This window comes from Motacilla alba, chromosome 2 (assembly GCF_015832195.1).
Source record: "Motacilla alba alba isolate MOTALB_02 chromosome 2, Motacilla_alba_V1.0_pri, whole genome shotgun sequence".
NCBI lineage: Eukaryota > Metazoa > Chordata > Aves > Passeriformes > Motacillidae > Motacilla > Motacilla alba.
Window position 1 is genome coordinate 150,293,465 of NC_052017.1, and position 22,238 is coordinate 150,315,702.

General features: G+C 49.0%; 2 protein-coding genes across 7 annotated transcripts in view; one reads left to right on the forward strand and one right to left on the reverse strand.

The window, feature by feature from the left end:
• On the reverse strand, positions 1 to 18,935 carry LOC119696980 (DNA topoisomerase 1-like). Its single transcript, XM_038126942.1, has 10 exons — positions 13,176 to 18,935; positions 8,368 to 8,465; positions 8,080 to 8,143; positions 7,884 to 7,960; positions 7,335 to 7,425; positions 5,228 to 5,286; positions 3,200 to 3,272; positions 1,719 to 1,738; positions 182 to 297; positions 1 to 17 (listed from the first exon to the last, which is right to left on the reverse strand). Exons 2-10 carry the CDS (start codon positions 8,406 to 8,408, stop codon positions 1 to 3), a joined length of 558 nt encoding a protein of 185 aa, XP_037982870.1. The 5' UTR covers positions 8,409 to 8,465; positions 13,176 to 18,935.
• RHPN1 (rhophilin Rho GTPase binding protein 1) overlaps positions 11,918 to 22,238 on the forward strand; it is a 27,767-nt gene continuing 17,446 nt past the window's right edge. For 2 of the 6 annotated variants that reach the window (XR_005255971.1, XR_005255972.1), the window contains exons 1-2: positions 12,069 to 12,957; positions 20,403 to 20,521. Coding sequence is in view for 4 of the 6 variants with exons in the window: in XM_038129236.1 (XP_037985164.1) it covers positions 12,868 to 12,957; positions 20,403 to 20,521 (209 nt within the window). In the remaining 2 variants the exon portion in view is untranslated. Of the gene's footprint in view, positions 11,975 to 12,068; positions 12,958 to 20,402; positions 20,522 to 22,238 lie in introns of those variants that run through there. The other 4 variants (XM_038129236.1, XM_038129237.1, XM_038129238.1 and 1 more) reach the window with 4 other exon arrangements.

Consider the following 22,238-nt stretch of genomic DNA (forward strand, 5'->3'; position numbering starts at 1 on the left):
TCAAACCCAAAATGCAGCTTAATGACAAAAAAACAGCAATCAGGATCAGCTCCCCAAAAACCCCATAATTCCAACCACGTGCAAGATCCTCCAGCTTGAACCCGTGGCTTTTCCAATGGGATATTCATCTTCCCTAAGGAGAGGACACCACCCCAAGCCCCAGGTCCCATCACGGCTGTACCATCGTAATAGAACTGCACATCCTTGGGCAGGGGCTCATAGGGGGGCACAAAGTAGGGCCCTCGGTGCTCCAGCTGCATCCACTTGACTCCATCTTCCTTCTTCTCCTCTTCCCACCTGGAACAGACACACGGGAGTCCATGAGAATAGCCCAAATCTGGCAGCTGGCACCTCCTCCCAAGGTGACACTGGCAAAATGCTCGGAGCAGTGACAGCTGGCACAAACTCCAGGTGAAATCCCATCCTCTCTGCTGCTGCCTCAGTTTCCCTGTCCTTTAAAACAAGGAAAACTGGACTGGAATCTATGAAACTGAGTTGTGGTGACATGGAGGAACTCGGGGGAGAGTGAAGAGATCTTAAAAACCACCTCATTCCAACCCCTTTCCATGGGCAGGGACACCTTCCACTAATCCAGGTTGCTCCAAACCCCATCCAATCCAAGGAATACTTCCAGGGATGGGGCAACCACGGCTTCTCTGGGAAACCTATGCCTCATAAATATTTATAACTTTGATTTTAATGCAAACAAGATCATAAGGAATCTTTCCCCCTGCCAGAGCAAATGGGATTTTAAAGCCACTACAAGTTTTAACTGTGAGGATTTAAAAAAACAGCAACAAAAATTACAGTAAAATTAAAATTTAAAAATAATAATGTCAAAAAGTCCAACCAGAAAAGTAGGAGCAGGACTCTAAAAACAGGGGTAAAACCACAGGTTAGGGTCAGAGGAAGAGCGCTGGTGACAGCAGGGAACAGACAGGGATCTGTGTCCCACAGCCAGGACTCTTAATCCCAACAAGGAAAAAAAAAAAAACCAACAAGGATTTCTGAGAAAATAGCAAGATTCCACACAGAGAAAGCAAAATTCCTGTTTCTCACTCAGCCGTGCCCCAGAAATCATTCGTGATTTTCTTTTTCCTCCCCATAGTAAGCAGACTGGAACAAACAGCGTGTTTTGCCATAAAAACAGAGGAAATTAAATAGCCAAGGAAAACCAACAAACTCCAGGAATTTGGGCTGAAAGCATCAGAGAAAGGCAGCATCTGGATCATTTTGTGGTCATTTCTCTTCCCAAAATTCTGGGATCCCAAATCCCTGCAGAGCATCCCCCACACTCACCTGGCACAGCCCCCCAAGCCCATCCAGAGGCCCAGGAGGGTGACACGTGGGAATTTCCTCATGGGAAATGTAGTTGTGGACAATTTTTTGGGATTGAATTCCTATGTACCAGCCGGGATCCAGCCATTCCAAACAAGGCATTAATTAGGAAAAAAAATATTTTAAATCCCACTTTTCATGTCACCCTGGATCCTTCAAGGGCCACCTCAAAGCTCCAGGTATCCATGGACATCCCTGTCTGGGATAACGGCTCCTCCCAGATCAGGGTTTGCCACAGGCTACCAAAAAGCATCCCAAAAATTCTCCTGCTCTGTCTCAGGTCCTGGGGAGATCTGGGAGAGAGTGACACCAAGTGGTTGAAGTCGCACTTCCAAAAAATGATCCAGCAGCCACATTCCACATCCTTTCCTATAAAATACCTGCCTGGATCATCCCAAATCTGCTGGAGAAGGAAGTGGGAAAGGAATTCAGACCCTCTACAGCTCCCTGATGGGGTGCTGCTTTCTTGAACTTATTATTATTATTATTCCCTTCCAATAATTATGAGCTTCTCCCTTCCTAGGATGGGCACCAGAAAAATCAATGGAGGAGAAATAAGTATTACAAATAATTTTTTAAATAAAAATAATTATGATACAAATCCTGCTGTGCATTCCAGACCTTCCCTGATCTCTCACCCGTTTCCAAGAGGGGCGAGTTCAAGGCTCAAGGGAAAATAAGAATTTTCACCATTTTGCCCCACAAAATAAAATTAAAATCACAGTCCCAGGGTTAGACCTGCCAAAGGCACGCTGGAATTTACCATTTCCATTTGTTTTCTGCCTCTTTTTCTTCTTCCTTCTGTTTTTTAGTCTTTTTATTGTTCTTTTCTTCCTTTTTCTTTTCTTCTCCTTCCTTAGATTTCCTTTTCCCAGTTTTCCCTGGGGTTTCTTCCTCTTCACTCTTTTTCTCCGTCTCTTTTGTTTCCCCCTCTGGCTTTTTCTTCTTTTTTTTCTTCTTTTTCTCTTTCATTGGAATATCTCCTTTCCCTTCATCCTTGCCCTCCTCCTCCTCCTGCCCCATCCCTGCACTCCTAGTCTCCCCCAATCCTTCCTCCCCTTTCTCATCCACCTCTTCCTCCTTCTCTATTCCTTTTTTATCTCCACTTCCTTTTCCCACCCTCTCCTCCTCTTCACCTTGCACTCCTTTCTCTCCCTCCTCATCTTTCTCCATCTCTTGCTCCTCTTCCAGCAATTTTTCCTTCTTCATTCTCCTCTTCCCCACCTTTTCCACCCCCTTCACTTCCCCCCTGCTGTGCTTCTTTGCTTTCCCCTTCTCCCGCTTTTTTTCCCCATCATCCCATCCCTGGCTGCTGTTGCTTCTCTGTCTTTTGGCTCTTCCCTGTCCCCCTTCCCAGTTCCTGCCTTCATCCCCCTCTTCCTCCTCAATGCCATCCATCAAATCCTCAAATTTATCCTTCCTCCCTCTTTTTCTCTTCAATCCTATTTCCTGCTTATTTTCCTCCTGTTTCTTCTCCCCTTTTCTCTTCAATCCCTTTTCCTGCTTGTTTTCCTCATGTTTCTTCCCTCCTTTGTTCTTCAATCCCTTTTCCTGCTTGTTTTCCTTTTGTTTCTTCCCTCTTTTTCTTTTTGGGGCTTGGGAATCCTCTTCCTGCTGTGGGATAGGGGGATCCAGCTCCTTCTCCTCACCCTCCCTCACAGCTGTGAGCCCCACATCCCTCTCCAAAGGATCTCCAGAGGGGGATGCAACCCCACCAGCAACACCTTCACCTGGGACCTGTGGGAAGCAGGAATAAAGGGAAGAGATGTTGGGAAAGGAGAGAGGTTATCCCAAATCCCAAGTGAATGATGGAGATGCAGGATTAGGTCCAGGGGGTGACATTCCCCCCGAGTTTTCCTACCCTAATTCCATTCTGGGTCTCCAAGTGCTGCTCTCCCACTGCAGGTCCTGTTCTCTGGGATTTGTCCTGGAACCTACAACGACATCACAGCCAACTCTCACCACCAGCATTCCCCTCTTCCATCCCAAATTAGGGAATTGCTCCCTCATTTCCCTCCAACCACGGCAGCACCACAGATGGAGATATCCCAAGGCAGCGGGGAATGACCCCAAGCTGGATTTTATGGGAAGCTCAAAGGAGCAGAACCACAAGGTCTCCAGACAAAACAGGGGAGGTCCTAAGGAAATATTCCCAGAGAAACCTCAGGAGAAAAGGTTTGGCAGCACCAATAGCACAAAGGAAGGGATCAGGACAATCATGGACACACTGGAAAAGGAGACAGATGGGACACAATTCCTGGGATTGTGGGAATGGTTCCAGTGGGGAATGGGCAGGGAAGGAGCCTCATCAATACAACAGGACAAGAAGTGTCCAGATCCATGATCTCCACCATCCATCCTGGGTGAGGAATCCAGGAGTGTTTCCCTGCTCAGCAGAGAGCTCAGGTGAATCTTGGGGAATTCTGTGTGATTTGCAACCCTTACAAAGAACCAACCTGCCCCTATAATTTCTCCCAAGGCCCCTTCGAGCCAGGCAGGGAGTTGTGAGTCTTCAAGGTGCTCATATTCCAGAAAAATCAAGCAAAATAAGAATGAGGAAACAGCAGCACAGCCTAAACCAAGCTTGTCTCCTTGGCTGAGCCCAAAACTCCAAAGGGTGGATTTAGGCGGGGTATTGGTAAAAAATTCTTCACTGAAAGGGTGGTCAAGCACTGGAAGAGGCTGTCCAGGTGGGATCACCATCCCTGGAAGTGTTCCAAAACCCTGTGGGGATGGGGTGCTTTGGGACATGGTTTAGTGGTGATCTTGGATATTTTTTCCAACCCTAAAAATTCCATGAGTTTAATGCTGAGGAGATGGTGTCCCTTTCCCATAGGGAAACCTGGGGCTTTCCTTTCTGGGTCATTGTCACCTGCCAAACAAATCCTCTGGTCCATCCTAGCTAAGCCTGAAGATAAGCTCAAGCCTTAGATCAGATCCATTCCCTGCCTTCCCCAGATCCTGGATCCAGCAGGAGGAGCCCTTTGGAAGCACAGCCATCTGCCCTGATCCTTCCAAAAAAAAAAAGAGTTGGAAATCCAGTTTCCTCCTCCCAAGCAGGATAATGATCACTCTTCCTGGACTTCAAAACTTTAGCCAAAATACACCAAAATTTCTGCGACAGAATGCATGAATTCTGACCCCTTTCCATAAATTAATCAAGGCAGATAATTAATTACCAGGCTGCGGGACATCAAAGCAAGGAAAACCTTCGAGCTGGCTTGGGATGGAAACAAGTTCCCCAAAAAAACCCAAAAAACCAGGAGCCAGATGCTTTTTTTCCTCACTGTTACACAACCCCACTAAACTCCTTAGGGAAAAGCATCCTGCAAAACACGCTCAGCCCCTCCAATCCCATTGGCAGGGAGCAGATCCGTGACTCGGAAGGCAAAATTCCAGCACCTTTTGGGATCAGCTCCTTCATTCCAAGGTTTTGTTAGAGGCCTCTCAATGGGATTTTTTTAAGAGGCAGAGAGGATTAACCAGCTTTAGGAATTCTGCTTCCTATCTCTGCCAGGATCTAGAGGGAAAGAACAGCCTTCTCCCAGGATTTGGGAGGGTGGTTGTTCCCACCAGGACTTGCCCAAATTTATGTAGGAATGTGCACCTGAGCAATCACACCCTGCTGACTGGGGAGGGTGGATGGGGCTGGAACTTCCCTCTCCACCCTCAAATCCCAGGACGGAGCTTCAAATTCCACTTGGGATTGGTTTTGGAAAGCTTTAAAATCGTTGAAAACACCAGGATGTGAGGAAGATGCTCCAGGAAGTCACCAGCAATCCAGGAGGGAAAACCAGGATTGTGCAGCTCCGTAGGGAAGAAAAGAAAAAGGACAAAATTCCAGTTCCCTGGAAGAAAAATAATCCAAAACCAAAATGACTCAACTCACCTGGAAGAGCCTTCCAGCCCCACTGCTGGCCCTTGAGGAGAGGTTGCTTTGGTCTCCTCCTAGAAAATATCAAGGATTTGGGAAAGGTTCCCTGGCACAGGTACCCCAATCACCCCCAAACCAGCACTTTTCCTTCCCTCAGCCCCCTTGGCCGAAATCCAGGAACCCAAAATACCAGGTTTTCCCAAGTTTTGAGATTTTATGTGGTTAGGAAATCCCTGGTTTCCTTCCAACAGCACAATAATATAATTATGGATAAATATAGGAAAACTCCCAGCCCTCCTCAACCACCTGCTCATTGGAAGCACTGCTGGGAGAGCAATCCAGGGAACAGAAGGGATGGGAGGGCTCCAAAATAAAGATGGATCAAATTCCAGGTGCTTGGAAGATGAAATCACCCTTGCAGCAGATGGCAAGAGGGAAAGAGAGGTGGGGAGCAAAGCCACGGGGTGGGAAATACAATAAGGATGAGCAGAAAGCAAGGAAAAAGAAAAAAAAAAATCTAGAAAATGGGGATAGGAGCTAAAAGAAAATGAGCTCAGAGGGGACACAAACAGATCCTTAAAATCTGACTCCTGGAGGCCACTAAAAATCCTACAGAAAGGAAAAAAATCACGAAAATATATGGAAAATGGGGATAGGAGCTAAAAGAAAATGAGCTCAGAGGAGACACCAAGAGATCCCTAAAATCTGACCCATGGATGCCACCAGAAATCCTGGGGAAAAGAAAAAAAGGCTTCAGAATATAGGGAAAACAGGGACCTACAAGAAAATTTTAAAAAGCTAAAAAAGGCTCAGAGGGGACACAGAGCCCTAAAATGTGACCCATGGAGGGCACCAGAAATCTTGGAGAACAGAAAAAAAAAACCCATCAAAATACAGAGAAAATAGGGACCTAAAAGAAAACGAGCTCAGGGGGGACATGGAGGCCTAAAATGTGACCCACGGAGGCCACCAGAAATCCTGGAGAAAGGAAAAACACATCAAAATATAAACGAGAACCTGAAAGAACCTGAGTTTGTAGAGGACACAGAGACTTAAATTCTGTTCCTTGGAGGCCACCAGATATCCCATCCCACTGGTTTTACACTTGTTTTCCAAGCTGGGACTATATTCTCCTGCTCCTGACCGCACAAGGCATCCCAAAACTCATCCCAGCCTCATCCAGGGCTTGCCAAGCACCAAGGTTCTCACTCTAAACCCCGACTTCCCCAAGTTTCTCTTCCCAAGGCTTTCAAGGGAAGCCAAAACCACACAGGGATCTCTCCTGAAAGCTGCTGGGTGAACTCATTAAGGGGAAAATAAAACCCTGAGTTAATTACAGGTTGGTTAGGTCCACATAAACTTTCATTCCCTGGGAACACGCCTGCCCATGGATTCACAATCCTTCAGAAACCCTGTTGGGAAATTCAGGAAGAGCCATGACCTTCCAAAGTCATTCCTGCCTGCAAATGCCTGATGGTTCTACTGGGAATGCCAGGACCACAGGCACCCTTGGGGGGTTCCAAGGCTGCTCCTTGAATTTGATCCATCCAGGAGAGCCTGGGGACATTTGGGAACCTGTTTGTGAGAGGGATGGAAAGAGGGAAAAAGGAAAAGCATCACTGCTGGATTTACACACCAAGAGGACAAATTAACACAGGAAAAGCAAAATATAGCGGGGATTTCCTGGGATTTGTGTTCTCCAGCACCAGCAAAGGATCATGGAATGGTTTGGGTTGGAAAGGATCTTAAAGATCATCTCATTTCACCACCACCTTCCACTATCCTAGGTTGCTCCAAGCCCATCCAACCTGGCCTTGGACACTTCCAGGGGGCGTGAACAAGGAAAGCAGTGAAAACCAAATTCCTCAGGAAGGGATTCCCAATCCCAACCTCCTGCTTAGGAAGTGAGAGTCACCCATATCCTGGATCTCCCCACTGGTGCCACCAAAATGTGACATATTTAACCCCCAAACCAGGAAATTTATTACTTAATTTAATTCCAGATGCTCAAAAGCTCCTTCCAGAGGCTTGCACCAAACCACAAGACAGAACCCTCTCAATTCCTTTGGGAACAAACCAGGGGAATGCTCCCCAATCCTTCAGCACGGCGACCACCACGTACCAACCCGGGCGCAGCTCCCTCCTTGGCTTGGATCCCATTCCAGAGGCTCGAGCCAAGGCCTTTCCCATCTACAGCCTCCTGCTTCAGGGAGCTTCTTGGCCAGGGAGGGGACAGAGAAGGGACACACACACATTTTAGAATCATGGTTTGGGTTGGAAGGGATCACGTTGTTCCAAGCTGCTTCCACAGGCAGAGACCCCTTCCGCTATTCCAGGTTTTTCCACGCTCCATCCAACCTGGCCTTGGACACTTCCAGGGATGGGGCAGGCACAGCTGCTTTGGGAAACACCAAAGGGGCTCACCACCCTCCCAGGGAAGAATTCCTTCCCGATATCCAATCTAAACCTTCCATCCTTCAGCTTAAGGTGATTCCCCTTTTCCCATCCCTCCGTGCCATTTATTTTTCCCTATCAAAAGCTCCTTTCGATAATCAAAGCAACACAAGGAAAGCAGAGCTGGACATGGCATTCCCATGCACAGCTCTGGGATAACCCAGATGGAAAAGCCCAGCCCTGCAGATCCCATCTCCATCCCAATCCAAGGACTGACCTGCTGATGACGTTCTCCTGCAGTGGCTTCTCCCTGGCTTTTGATGGTTTCTTCTTCTTCCCTTTCACGGTGGAAGGCTTCGCACCAGGACAGAGCAGGATCAAGGAAAAGGAAGTTCATGCCATGGCTTTGAATCCCACAGACTTTTTGGGATAATTACAAGGGTCACCCCAAAGCACAGAGCGGTGTGTGGTACCTTCACTGTGCATTCCAGCTCCTTCGGCTTGTCCTGCCCCTTTTCCAACTCATTCTTTCGCTTCCTGGGATAAGGAAGAATCGATCCCGCTGAAACCAGCCCCTTGGTGGTAATCACAAAGGCATGATGCCATTCCTCCTAATCCTTATGCCCAGCAGCACCAAAAACTGCTTTTCAAAAGGAATTCTGGAGGAATTTCTCTTCTCAAGCATGAAATTCCCAGGAAAATCAGCAGGATAACAAAGCTGGAGCCCCCCAAAACTCCCTGCCATGCTTCATGGTACCCACCTGCTGCTGCTCTTCACCTCACTGGCTTTTGACACCCCCATGGCTCCGTCATCCACAACTTCTTGGGAGTGCTAAGGCAGAGAATCCAAGGATGGTCACTGGAATGAGATGGAAACAGCACAGGGTTGCTGCAACCCCAGTTTTGCTCTCCAAGGAAACCCCCACAGCTCAGTCCCAAAGTTTGGAGCCCACGGGGCCAAGCTCAGCTTTAATGAGGACCCATGTTGAGAAAATTTAAGCTCAGTCCCTGAACTTCTGTTGGAGGTGGCAAAATAAAAGGCAATAAAAGGAAAAAAAGAGGAAATTCAGTAAAATAGTTTGAGAATTCACAGCTTCCACTATCACAATTAATAATAATTAAGCACAGCAGAGAAACAGGGTGAATTGAGATCTTGAGTCCCCACCACCACCTCTCCCCTTCTCATGGAGCAACCGGACTCTCCCAACTCCCTATTTTCCCTAGAAACTCAAGAGGATGCAAGGAATACAGGTCATATTCCTGGTCCCCATCCTCAAAAAAACTCCACATTGAGGGGAAAAAACCCAGGACTTCTCAAAGAGGCAAGTAAAAACTTAAGTAAAAAGTCTGAAACGTCCTGAAAATTTTTCTGGGAGTAGAAAACACTTGGAAAAACTCCATATTTTACCAGGCTTTGCTGTGCCAAGAACACTTGCAGCTGCAGTTGGGATGAAGCTCAGTTGGTACAGGAGAACATTCCCAACCCCAGCCAGCCTGGAGAAGACCTCACTCCTCACCCAGCTGCTTCCCTAAGGGAAGTCCCCCCCTCTCCCAGGAAACTCCTTTAAAGTCTCCCTCAGCCTGATTGGAGGCTCCCAGCCCAAGATGCACCCTGGGAAATGAAGTTTTAACCCAAAAGCTGAATTTTGGGAATGTCCCTCAACTAGCAGGTCCTCAGCAAGGAGACTTGGGAAGCAAGGAAATACTTTGGACCGCTCAGGTGGAGAATGGGGGCAAAAATATGGATTTAAAAATAACCAGGAAAAACCTACTTGACAGGAGAGGCTTCCTCTTCAATTACATAATTAAATTAATCCCCAAATCCAACTTTTCTCAGCTGCCTCTGATTCATCAGAGCTCCATGGCTGGATGTAGAGGAGTCTGGGCACAAAGCCCAGATCCCACTGGGTCCTACTGCCCGGAACCCTCATCCTAAAACCCATCCCGCTCCTCTCCAGCCCTTTTCATGGGATGAGTCCATGGATTCCAACCTGCCCCTGATTGTCATCAGGAACCTCATCCCAGCTGAGCCTCCCAACGTCCTCATCCATCCCAAACCAGGTGTGAGCAGCACACCTGGGAATGGGATGGGGAATTGGGATAATAGGCAAAAGCTTTCCCCAAATTAGGGGAGAAAATAAGGATCCAGGGAGAGCATAGAGCCCCTTCCAGTGCCTGAAGGGGCTCCAGGAGAGCTGGAGAGGGACTTGGGACAGAGGGACAGGACAAGGGGAAGAGCTTTAAACTGGAAGAGGATCAGATTAGATGGGATATTGGGAAGGAATTCTCAGCTGTGAAGGTGGTAAGGGGCTGGAATGGAATTCCCAGAGAAGCTGTGGCTTCTCCCATCCGTGGAATTGCTCTAAGGCCTTGGATCAACCTGTTTTAGTAGAAGATCTCCCTCCACTCTGTACTGGATGACCTTTCAATCCCATTCCAACCCAAACCATCCCACAATTCCAGGAAAACTCAGGGATTTGGGTCAATAAAGGGCACTGTTCCATGTGGAATCCCCAGCCAGGACAGGGGGACCCCACGTTCCTCTGGGAAGGTCCCGCCCAGTTCGCTGCTGGGAGCGGAAACCCCCGGAGGAAGGGCTGGATCTGGGAAAGCCTCTTTGATCCCTGTTGCGCCATCCCTGGAAAAACACATCCAAGCCACCTTTCTGGCTGGATGAGTAGAGGTTGTCCAGGGATGGGAGCCAGCCCCGGGGAAGGGAGCAGGGAAGGACAACTTCAAGCCGGGGCTTGTTTGCCCTTGTCCGCCTCCTTCCAAGGACAGCTTGGGTTTGAATTTCTCCCGTTTTCCCTGGATTCCATAAGATTTACTCAGCTTTCTCCTCAGTTTTCCATGTCCACGATGGGAAAAGATGGGTTTTGCAGGGATGTTTTGCAGGGAAAAACCTGTCCTAGCCTGGAGCAGCTCCAGTTTGCTCCTCAATCCCACCCAAGCACAACTTGGGCTAAATCCATTAAAAATTAAGCTGAGTTGTTGTGTATTTTTATGGATTTTCCCCTTCGGAGATGCTCTTTGCAATGGGAAATTGAGTTGGAATTGGAATGGGAGCTCCATCCGGAGCTCTGCTTGGGAAGATTGGAGCACAAAGGGGGTTGGCTCATCCTTAGGGAAAACCAGACAGGAATGGGATCCCTGCACTGTTTGGTGACTCCACAGCAGCTGTTGGGGATGTATCCATGAAATATTCCAGATTAATCACTAATTGCACTTTTCTACTACAGCTGTTCCTTTTGGATTGGAAAATCCTGGAGGGAGAGAAGTCCTTCCCTGGGATCACACAGCCCTTGAAGCCCTGATGAGAAAAAATAACTGGGAAAGGTGGATCGGGCTTAATAAATGCAGTTATAAAATAAATCCACACCCTGTAAAATATTTAGTGTATCTGGGGCTAACATTTTCCACCCAATAACAGCTGGATCCACACAGAATTCCCTGCATCCCATTGACATGAATGGGATTTATCACTCACTAATTTCATTGTGGACCACGTAAAGACTCAGGGACCTTCTTGTGGTCGGCGACAAAGGTTCAGAGCAGGAATACGGGGCAGGATTTGCCTGCAAAAAGGAATTAAGTGGATTTGATTTGATTTCTTCATTAATTTTTTCGTTATATTTTATATTAAACTACGGTTTATACAGGACCAGCTACCAACAGGGCAAGGGCACAGCAGCCCAGATGTTGAGGGGAGGAGGGGGGGAGCCAGGGGGAGGGGGGTGCAGGGGCAGAATGAGGGAGGGACCGCCCAGATGTGGCCAAGGGGGGTGGCGGAGGACTGGAGCAGCCCAGATGTGGCTGGGATGGGCGCGGGGGGGCTCCTTGTGGCAGGGGGGCTCATCCAGATGTGGTTGGGGTAGGAACATACAAGCACCCAGATGTGAGGCGGCGAGTGGCGACAGGCCCAGACAGTGGCTGGAACGGGGGCGATGGCCTGGCTGGAGTCGGGGGCCGTCCGGATGTGGCCGGGATGCGGAACGTGCCCCTTGTTTTAGCCGGGATCCTCCAGATGTGGCCGCGCCGGGATCGGAGCCCACCCGGCACCGGAGCCGTGAGGGTCGGCCCGGCTCCGGCCGCGCGTGTGGGCGGGGCCTATAACCCCGCCTCCCCGTGACGTCACCCGCGTTCTAATTCCCACCGTTGCCACGGGCAACGGCCCCATCGCTCCTCCCCCCCGCCGCCTCTCCCAACCCCGCGCATCTATTGGGCAACGCCTCTGTCCATCAACGCTATGCGGCGCTCTCATTGGTTGTGTGGCGGTGAAGCCCCGCCCCTCCGCCCTGCTTATGCCCCGCGCTCGGCGGAGCCGCCGTGATCGCTGCGGGGCTGGCGGGGCCTGAGGGGGCGCCGGGGGTGAGCGGGGGCACGGCCGGAGGGTCCCGGGGCACCCCGGGGTGGGGGTCTGGGCGAGGAAGGGCTGTGGAGTTGTAGCTCGGCGGGGTTTGGCTGTGGAAGGAGGTTTGGGGGGGGTTCCCCTTGGCTGGAGCATCTTTGGGGGGGGGATTTTGGGGGCGCTTACGCTGTGAGGGGAAGGGGGTTTAACCCCTCGCCCCATCTGGGGTCGCTGTACAAGGTGGGTTTGAATTCCATGTGTTTAGGGTAGTTCTGAAAAGGGGTTTAGGGAGGATTTAAACTTTCCCCCCCCCATTTAGGATAGCTCTAAAAGTGAATTTGGGGGGGTTCGCCCCCTTTTGGGGTGGCCCTGTAAAGGGGTTTTAAGAAGGTTTGGTTCCCTCCCTACTCCGGGTCTCTCTGTTTGAACCCCCCACCCATCCCATTTAGAGTAACTCTTATAGGTGGACTTTGTAGGGGTTTAAACACCCCCCCTATTTAGGGGAATTTGAGGGGTTAAACTCCCTCTTTCCCTTATCCAGAGCAGCTCTTCCAAGCGGATTTTGGGGAGGTTTAAACATCCCCCATTTAGGGTCTGGTGGGATTTAACATCCCCCTTCCTGGGGTAGCTTTATGAAGGGGGTTTGTGTCCCCTCTTTTCCCTAAATTATTTCTGCTCGGAGGGAAGCTGTGGGCTCACATCTGGCCAGATGTTGAGTGCAGGGGGCTTTGCAACAGAGCAGAGCAGGGCTTAAACCCCCCAGTTAGGACAGGCCTGGGATCTGGACCCCGGTGGGACTAAAGGAGGGGTCACCGAGCCCCCAAACCCCCCCCTGTGAGCTCAAGCAGGAGCCCCCCAGCTCCAGCCCCCCCCCCCCCCCCATTCCCAGCCTGTGGATGTTGCATCCCTGGAGATGATGCCCCCCGAGGAGGAGAGCCCGGATGGGGACAGGGACGGTGGCCTTGTCCTCCTGCACGGCCCGAAGAGCGGCAGCACACGGAAGGTGAGGATGGCACGGGCTGGAACCATATCCCTGTCCCATCCGTAGGGATGGCTGTCCCCGTGGATGGGGGCACAGGGACATCCAGCCCTGCCAGGGGTGGAAATGCTGTTGCTGCCCCATAAACAGCCCTAAACAACTCCCTCCCAGCTCCTCATCCCTAAAACTCTGCTCCTGAATCCCATCTTTTCTGCTGGCTCCATCCCCAAGCTTCCCAGCACCTGCTTTTCACCTCGTTCCCTGAGATTTTGGGGTTTTTTTCCTCCTTCTTGCATGTGGGAAGCTGATCCAGCCAGGTGCTCCCAGGGAAAGTCAGGATATGCAAGAGAGAAGGGGCTGATTGCTCTTCTGGTATCGTTTTATTACCAGCTTTTGGGATGGAATCAGTGGGAATTGTCCTCAGGCTGCCACCAGCCCCTGGTTTCTTGGGGTCAGAGAGGTTTTAGGGAGCAAGAAAACATGGAAAACATTCATTTTTGGGTCTATTTAAGCATTTTTTCCCATTAGTTTTGCCCCCTGAGATCCAACAGGATAAGCCAGCATTGAGTTCACTCCATAATCTGAGCTCTTCTTGCAAAAAGTCCCAAACCTAAAACACCCCTAAAAAAAAATCCCAAATAACCAAGAAAGCCAAACTCAGCCAAGCTCTTAAAGGGATTTTTTGTAAATTTTTTTTCCCCCTGGATCAATCTGATCTGGAGTCACTTGAGCCTGGGCTGCAGCTCAAGAGGTTGCAACCTTAAACCAGGTCGGGGTTTAACTCGGGGCCTTGTCTAAAGAGCAGGTGCTGCTCGTGAGGGAAGATTAACAGGAGGGATTTGGGACTTTTTTCCCCAATTTGTTCTCTTTGGGTCTGGAGCGCAACGAAAAACATGGAAAATGTTGCCAAGCTTTGGAGGGAAGAGCTGGGCAGGGCATCAGCAGCCTCTGTGATAATATGATTATTTTTTAATTAAAGCAGCAGAACACCTGATCAGCGCTATTGTTTTATTTTTGTTATTGCTATTTAAAAGAAATTATCGATACAACCTTTTCCTGCTGTTTTAATCACTCTGACAATATCAGGAGTGTGGATCCGTATTTGCTGCCTTGCAGGGGATCCTGAATGCTGCTGAAAAAGTGATTTTTCATTATTTTTTTTTTTTTGGCCAAGTTTTCTGTCCCAGGAGTGAAGACTTAATCCACCTGTTTCCTGCTGGCACCTTGCCCTGACTCTGTGCCTCCCCCTCCTCCTCAGAGCACTTTCACCCTCCTAAAATTCAGTTTTTAACTGCAGTTCGTGCTGTTTAAAAACCCCCAATCCCCCAGATTTTTATTCCCACCCCCGGGTTTATTTTTTCCTTCCTCTTGCTGACTGCATGAACCACCAGTGAGGCCACTTGGGAAATTTAAAACCTTAATCCTCCCCTCATTTGTTCAAAGGCTCTGTGATGTAACCATATTCTCAATAAAAGGTTTTAGAGGTTTTAGCTGCTCCTGTCTCCCACAGAAACCCAGCTCGGAGCCAGGGTGCTCCATGAGATTAATTCCATGACAGGGAATTTCCTATCTAAATAGATTTTCAGGGAGTAAAAACCCACTTGTTGTCACTTCCTGCTTGTCTTATAACAGCTCATATTAATTTCTTAAATGCTTCTGGCTGGGAAAAATAAAAGGAAGGAAATTCTGGATAACCCTGGAAAAAAAAAGAGAATTTCCAAGCCTGTTTTTGTGTGTGGAGTGCTTCCCTGGCTTTTGTTTTCCTCTCTATCCCACGGGATAATGTGGCTAAAGCAGGGTCACTTGGCCACTTCTCCTGTTCTGGCCTGACTGAAAAACTTGTGGATTCCAAAGAGGAATCAAAATTCCAGCTGACAGCTGTGGCTCTGTGAAAATGCTTTCAAGACCAGTGTGGTTCTGGAACTAAAACAGGTGCTTGGACTTATCCTATTCCAGCCTGGAATCATCTGTGCACTTGGGAACTTCCTGTTTGGAGGAAAAACTCTGTGTAAGGAAGCACCAGTGCTGCTGAGAGGGTGTGGAAATAAATCCCTGATTTATTTATTTTTTTGGAGTGGGATGTAGGTGTTTAGTGGGAGAAATTCACGGGGTTGAGGTTGGAGCCACAGACCATGGGCCCAATGGATGGGGTTGGGATCATGGATCGGGGCCCAGCTTTGGGCACCAACAGCAGAAGGACCTGGAGCTGCTGGAGCAGGTCCTGAGAAAGCCATGGAGATGTTCCAAAGGCTGGAGCCAGGCTGGGAGAGCTGGGAATGTCCAGCCTGGAGAAAAGAAGGCTCCAGGGAGACCTCAGAACTCTCCAGTGCCTAAAGGGGTCCAGGAGAGCTGGAGAGGGACTTGGGACATGGGATGGAGAGACAGGACACAGGGAATGGCTTTAAACTGGAAGCAGGTGAGATTAAATGGGATGCTGGGAAGGAATTCTTGGCTGTGAGGGTGGTGAGGCCCTAGAATGGAATTCCCAGAGAAGCTGTGGCTGCCCCATCCCTGGAATGTCCAAGGCTAGTTTGGAAGGGGCTTGGAGAAGCCTGAGATAGTGGAAGGTGTCCCTGCCCATGGCAGGGGGTGGAATTCCATGATTTTGAAGGTCTCCTCCAACACAAACCATTCCTTGGTTCCATCATCCCTTCAATATCCCTTTTCCTGGCACAAAAGGGTCTCGGTGTGTTTGCCCACACCCACGGCAGCGATCTGGACTGGCTGGAGTCCTGCTCTCCTTCATTCCCTGTCCTTGGGAACGGGAAGGTGTCTCCCTGGAGGTGGGGCTGGCTGTGGAGCTGAGCTCAGCACCAGCTGATGACTCCTCTTCCCACATTATGGATGTCTCGAGTCTCCGCTCAAATGAAACTTCCTCAGTTTCTCTCTGGGCATTCCCCAGCTTCCCTAATTGGGAGGAATCCTGGTGGTGACTCCTTTGTGGCCAAAACTGGTCTTGGACATGGCCCAGCTTGGTCCAGTCTTGGGTAGCAGAGCTGTGGAGCAGCTTCTGGGATCCAGCCAGGTTCTCCCAGTATCTCCAGGAGCTTTTCCTGCAATTCCTGCTGGGGCTATAACTCCCAGCTAGCAACCCCTTCCTCATTTCTCTGGAGAGATCCATGCCTGGAATTTACCAACACATTCCTGATCTGTGCCAGTTCTTCAGGAACTGGGTCTGCCTCTCCATTTCTGTCTTCTCTGAAACCTTAACACCACTTGCAAGGATCCCGTTTTCCCTTCCCACATTTCACTAAATATCCTTCAGTTTTGTTTCTTCTCTGTTGCTTCCAGCTACAAAGGAGCAGAAGCAATCCCTTTGTCATGGAATTACCCTTTGGAATTACTGGCTTCCACATCTTCCTCCAGGTGATTCATTTTGTCCCTGGTGCTGGAAACAGGGAGGCTGTGGCCTTGTCATGGTCACTGAGGTCACAAATCACTCTCAAGGTGTGGCTGTCACCCAAGGCTTCATCTCCTGCGGGTGGGAAGTTCAAAGTCCACCCTGAGTAAACATTCCCTAAGGACTCCTAATTGCCACCCTGGATGGGCCCTCTGGAACTGGGGGAGGTGGCTGGAAGTGACAAAAGCCCTTGAGTCATTCCAAACATTCCCTGCAAAGATAAGGCTGGAGAATCTCTGCTCTCCCTCAAAGGGGAGCTTGATTCCCTCTGGAAAGAGTTTTATGGAATCTTTTTTCCCTCATGTGGAAGGCCTGGAGGAGGATTTTTGGTTCCATTGTCACTTCCATGTGAGGGTGGAACGCAGAGGGATTTCCCCTGGTTTTTTTTCTGGGCCTAAAGAGCTTTTTCCAATAAAATCATTAGATATGGGTTGAAATGGACTCATTGGGATCACAGAGTCCAGTTCCTGACCCTAATCCTGCTTTGTCACAGGTGATAAGCATCCGGACTGGCCACACCTCATTTTCATGAATTTCTGTCCCATCCTTCCCTGTGTACAAACAAAAGCTGCTGTTCCATGGCTCCTCCACAACTTATGGGAGAGTTCTGTGCTCAGTCTTCCTTTAAAACCTTTAAACCAGGAAGGAAAATTCTGATTATCTCCAGAGCCACTTCTTAAACCCCCAAATTCCCTTTTCCAGGTGTCCCCAGGTGCACCCCAAAGCCTGGATGAAAAAGCCTCTCTTTCTTCTGACCTTACAGGGGTGACCTCGACAGCTTAAGCAAAGAATTCAGTGAGGAAAATCCCTTTTGGAACCTAACAGTGGGATTTTGGTGGGATTTTCTTCCCCTTTATGTAAGTCATGTTTAAATCCCTGGAAACTCATTCTGTGGTTTTTGGTTTTCAGTTGGAGCTCTGACAGGAAAAGCTTTGGGATCCTTTGAACTGTTGGAAGGTGGAATGCTCTTTGCTTGACTCCTTATTTTTCCCGGAGCCAAATTTCCCCCTTACTCCAATATTTTTGGAATTACAACATTCCTGTGACACTCCAGGAGCTCCTGCAGATGGGGTGGGTTTTTCCTCATGGAATGATGTTTCTATTGATCCATGCAAGCCAGAGATGATTTTTTGGGATCGAGGCAGAGCCTCCTGAGGGAAGATGTGCAGCAGTCTCATATTCCTGCACTTTGCCAGCCTCATAAATGTTGAGGAAAACAAAATATGTGGAAATCACGAGAAATCCTTGAATTCCTGACTTAACTCACAAGGCTTTGGGTTTATATCAGGGCCTTCTGGTTTTCCAGCACCTTTTTGCTGCTGGCTTAGGAGCCTGGATAGGGATTGAGAACTCATCCCATTAAATCTGATGGAGAAGCCAGGGAAAAACCCCCTCAGCTCTGCAAACAGCTTTAGTGCTTCCCAGCAGGAGAAGTCAAATCAATTTGCTAAATCCTTTCATGGCTCCTGCAGGGAAGAGGTTTTAACCCTCTTGGAATATCTTGTGGAGCCATCCCAGTGTCTTCTGCATCCCACTCCTTTCTTTCCTTCATTACCAGTGCTTTCCCTCCAGACAATGATTTTTATTTTGGCTTTGGATAATGCTTCTACTTGTGCCTTTTCCATCATCCCACCTGCACTTCCCAGGCCTCTTCCCAGTGTCTCCAGGTGGTTTTCTTTCCTTTTCCTCACAAAAATTCCCTTAAAATCCTCTGGCTGCTTCCAAACAAGTTTTTGCCCGAGGCGGAAGGGACTCCAGGGTGATGGAATTTGCAGGAAGAGATGGAGTTGGAGGAAAGGAACTTCCCATTTGTTGAGTTTGCATGGATTAATGTGGCTTCAGAGGCACAGAGAGGGAACCTGGAACTGTCTCATTTGCATATATTTGGGTATATTTGCATATATTTGTCTCTAGATCTATCAAGCTCTCAGAGATCTCATCTTGAAATTTGAAATTAAACCCTGAAATATTGATGAGCACCTTCTCTTTACATCTTGGCTTGATTTCCTGATCCTTTCCCCTTTTTCCTCTGATTCCTAGATTTTTTTCTCCCTAAGGAGCCAACAGGATGGGTGGATTCCCCCCAGGACAAATCCAGAAGTGACAATTCCGGATCAGAATTTCCTCTATTTGCTCCTGAGTGTTTCAGACCCAATATTTATGCAGCTATTGGGGTGTTTTCCTCAAATCCCACTGATTTTCCAGAATAATTGGGATCTTATGCTTCCAGCTTGTTCCTTTCATCAAATTCATGGATCACTGTAAAGCATTAATCCCACAGATTTATGAACCAGCTGGAGTCACTCTGATTCCTCAGTCTCAAAGGGACCAAGGAGGAGCTCCAATCTTTCCCTTAAATTAAAATCCCACTGTTAATCCCAGACCCTTTTCCAAAGGAAGCAGCACTCGGTGGACTTCAAATATGAGGAATTAATTTTAAGGAAGCTGAAGTCCATGGAAATTTTTCATTTCCTCCTTGCCAGGTCCCATTGGAGAGGTGATCAAGCATTCCGTGGAATTATGGAATAGTTTATGTTGGAAGGGGCATTAAAGATCATCTCATTCCATGGGCAGGGACACCTCTCACTATCCCAGGTTGCTCCAAGCCCCATCCAGCCTGGCTTGGAACACTTCCAGGGTCATCCACAACTTCTCTGGGAAACCTGCGCCAGGGCAGGGGTTGGAATGAGATGATCCTTAAAGGTCTTTTCCAACCCAGACCATTCCATGATTTTGGGATCTTCCCATGATTTGCAGGCTCAGACCTTTCCATGCTCTTAAACTTCCCAGGTTTGTGCCTTCCCAACTAGGGATTTTTTATCCAGGGATCTTCCAGAGCCTAATTCCATGCCTGTGAATCCTCCATTGCACAATGGGAATCATCCCCACTTGGACAAATCTTTTATGGCCTGGATTTTGGGGACGCTCCTCGTGGCTGCCCCATTCCCTGAGGCATCCCATAATAACCCTGTGAGCCAGAGGGAAATTAGGTGGCTGCTATTTCCTGAAGTCGGGAATTCAGCGTGTTTTCCCTGTCTGCAGAAATTCCGAGCTGCGGAAAGGATGGAATCAATTTAGTGCCGTGCGCCCCTCATTCCTGCATCTCCGTGAACTCCTGACTCCCTGTGCTCCATATCCTGGAGATGGCCTTGGGATCATATTTCTTCCTCAGCTTTGGGGTTGTATTGAGCTCATCTCCAGCCCCCCTGGATCTTGGCTCATGTCCAGACCCTGGGAAGGGGATGTGGAATTCCAGTTCAGGGCTGAGTTTGGAAAGAGCTCAGGGAAAGAAATCCCTGTTGGCAACACGTGGGATTGGGGAATAGAATGGTTATTCCAGGGACAGGGGAAGGTGAGAAACTCAATGTGACCCAGCCATGTGTGCTCACATCCCAGAAATTCCCCCTGTCCCAGGCTCATCCCACAGCGTGGGCAGCAGGAAAATGGGGATTCTGCCCCTCTGCCCTGCTCAGGTGAGACGCCACCTGGAATTCTGCATCCATCTCTGGGCTCCAGCAGCAGGAGGATGTGGAGCTGCTGGAGCAGATCCAGAGGAGGCCATGGAGATGCTCCAAGGGATGGAGCCCCTCTGCTCTGGAGCCAGGCTGGGAGAGCTGGGAATGTCCATTCTGGAGAAGGAAAGAATCCAGGGAGACCTCAGAGCCCCTTCCAGTGCATGAAGGGGCACCAGGAGAGCTGGAGAGGGATTTGGGACAAGGGATGGAGGGACAGGACACGGGGAATGGCTTTAAACTGAAGAGGGTGAGATTATATGGGATGTTGGGAAGGAATTCTTGGCTGTGAGGCTGGTGAGGCCATGGAATGGAATTCCCAGAGAAGCTGTGGCTGCCCCATTCCTGGAAGTGTCCAAGGCCAGGTTGGAGCAGCCTGGGATAGAGGAAGGTGTTCCTGCCCATGATAAGGGATGGAATTCCATGATCTTTAAACTCCCTTCCACCCCAAAGCATTCTGTGACTCTGGGCTCTGTAAGTGCACAGTTTATGGAATTGACGGATCTTTTGAATCCCAAAACGTGGATGTGGGATGAGAACCTGCCCTTGTCTCTCAGCAGGGCTGTGACCCCTTCGCCCAGACCCAGCGCAGCAAACTCCAGCACCGCCGGGCCCGGATCAACCAACAGATCAACAAGGAAATGAGGATGAGAGCGGGAGCAGAAAACCTCTTCCGGTGAGTCCTGATCCCCTGGGCATCGCCCCGGCTCTGGAATCTGGCTGGAGGCAGGAACAGTGTCTTGATATCCAAGATTCACCTGCTGAAAGATTGTTAAAAAGCAGGATAGGAGCAGGTGGGATAACGGGAATAAATTTGTGGCTGAGGCTTGGTTTGGAATGCAGAGCTCTGGTATGGAGCTCTGCTCCACCCAGCACGTGGATCCAATGGATATGGAGCTGTTGGAGTGAGTCCAGATGTTCCAAGGGTTGGAGCCCCTCTGCTCTGGAACCAGGCTGTGAGAGCTGGGAATGTCCAGCCTGGAGAAGGGAAGGATCCAGGGAGACCTCAGAGCCCCTTCCAGTGCCTGAAGGGGCTCCAGGAGAGCTGGAGAGGGACTTGGGACAAGGGATGGAGTGACAGGACGCAGGGCATGGCTTCCCACTGCCAGAGGGCAGGAATGCATGGGATATTGGGAAGAAATTCTTCCCTGTGAAGGTGGTGAGGGGCTGGAATGGAATTCCCAGAGATGCTGTGGCTGCCCCATCCCTGGAAGTGTCCAAGGCCAGGTTGGCTGGGGCTTGGAGCAACCTGGGATAGGGAAAAGTCCCTGCCCACGGCAGAGGGTGGAACTGGAGGTTTCTGAAGATCCATCCCAAACCATTCCATGAAATCCAACTTTAGGGTCATAAATAGGTCAGAAAATCACATCAGAATAGAGTCCAACCATTCCCCCACCATTGCCAAGGCCACCACTTGTCCCCAGGTGCCACATCCACAGGGATTTTATCCCAAGGACAACTTTTTTTAGCATCTTCTGTGTTTATTTCATTTTTCTTTAACATTTGGAGCACATTCCAGGCTGGGCAAGTCATTAATATTAAAAATTCCATAAATCTGCCTTAAAGTACCTTTTTTTGGGAATATTTTACTAACTTGTTGATTGCTTTTATCCCAAATAAAATAAAACAAAATTAACTTTCCACTTTGGAACTGGAATGATTTAACATCAATGGAGTGCTCATGTTGCACCTGGAAGAAGGGGATAATGGTTGATCCATTAAAAAAAAGGTGTTTTCCTGGGGGATGAGATCCCACTGCTCCATCCACGCTGCTGTGCCTCATTTAATTAAGGGGAAAAAAAAGCTGCAGAATCCCAACTTCTGCCTCTCCTGTGTTATATTAAAAAAAAAAAAAACCCAAACAAACAAGAGAGGGAAATGTGCTGGCTCAGCAGAAATCAGCCTGGTTTAGGTTGGAATTGGAGCTGTGGGAAGTGGGAGTGAGGAAAAACGGGATGCAAAACACATCTTAATTATCAGGGAAATGCACTGAGGGGGCTCTTTTTTTGCTGGCTCAGCACTCTGGGTGTCCTTTGGAGCAGCCACTTCCCCTCCCTCCCTCCCTCCCACAAATCCAGCTGAGTAATAAAGTTGATTTCTCGGCATTCCGGTGCTCCAAGCTTATGAAACTTCGGAAATCTAGCAGGGGGAGAGAAAAAGGAATAATCAAGCTTGAAATTAAAGGATGAGGAGGAGGGGGGGGATTATGTTGCAATTTAAAGGTTATTGCTTCAAAATTAAAGATTTGTGGTGCATGGATAAAATTCCTTTGGATCTTCATCCTGGTGCTGGTGGAAAAAATTGTGGATTGTCCAGCCTGGAGCAGTTTGGAGCTGAATTTGCTGGGTTTTTTCCTTGAAATTTAAAAACAAACTACCCCAGTGCTTGGTAAA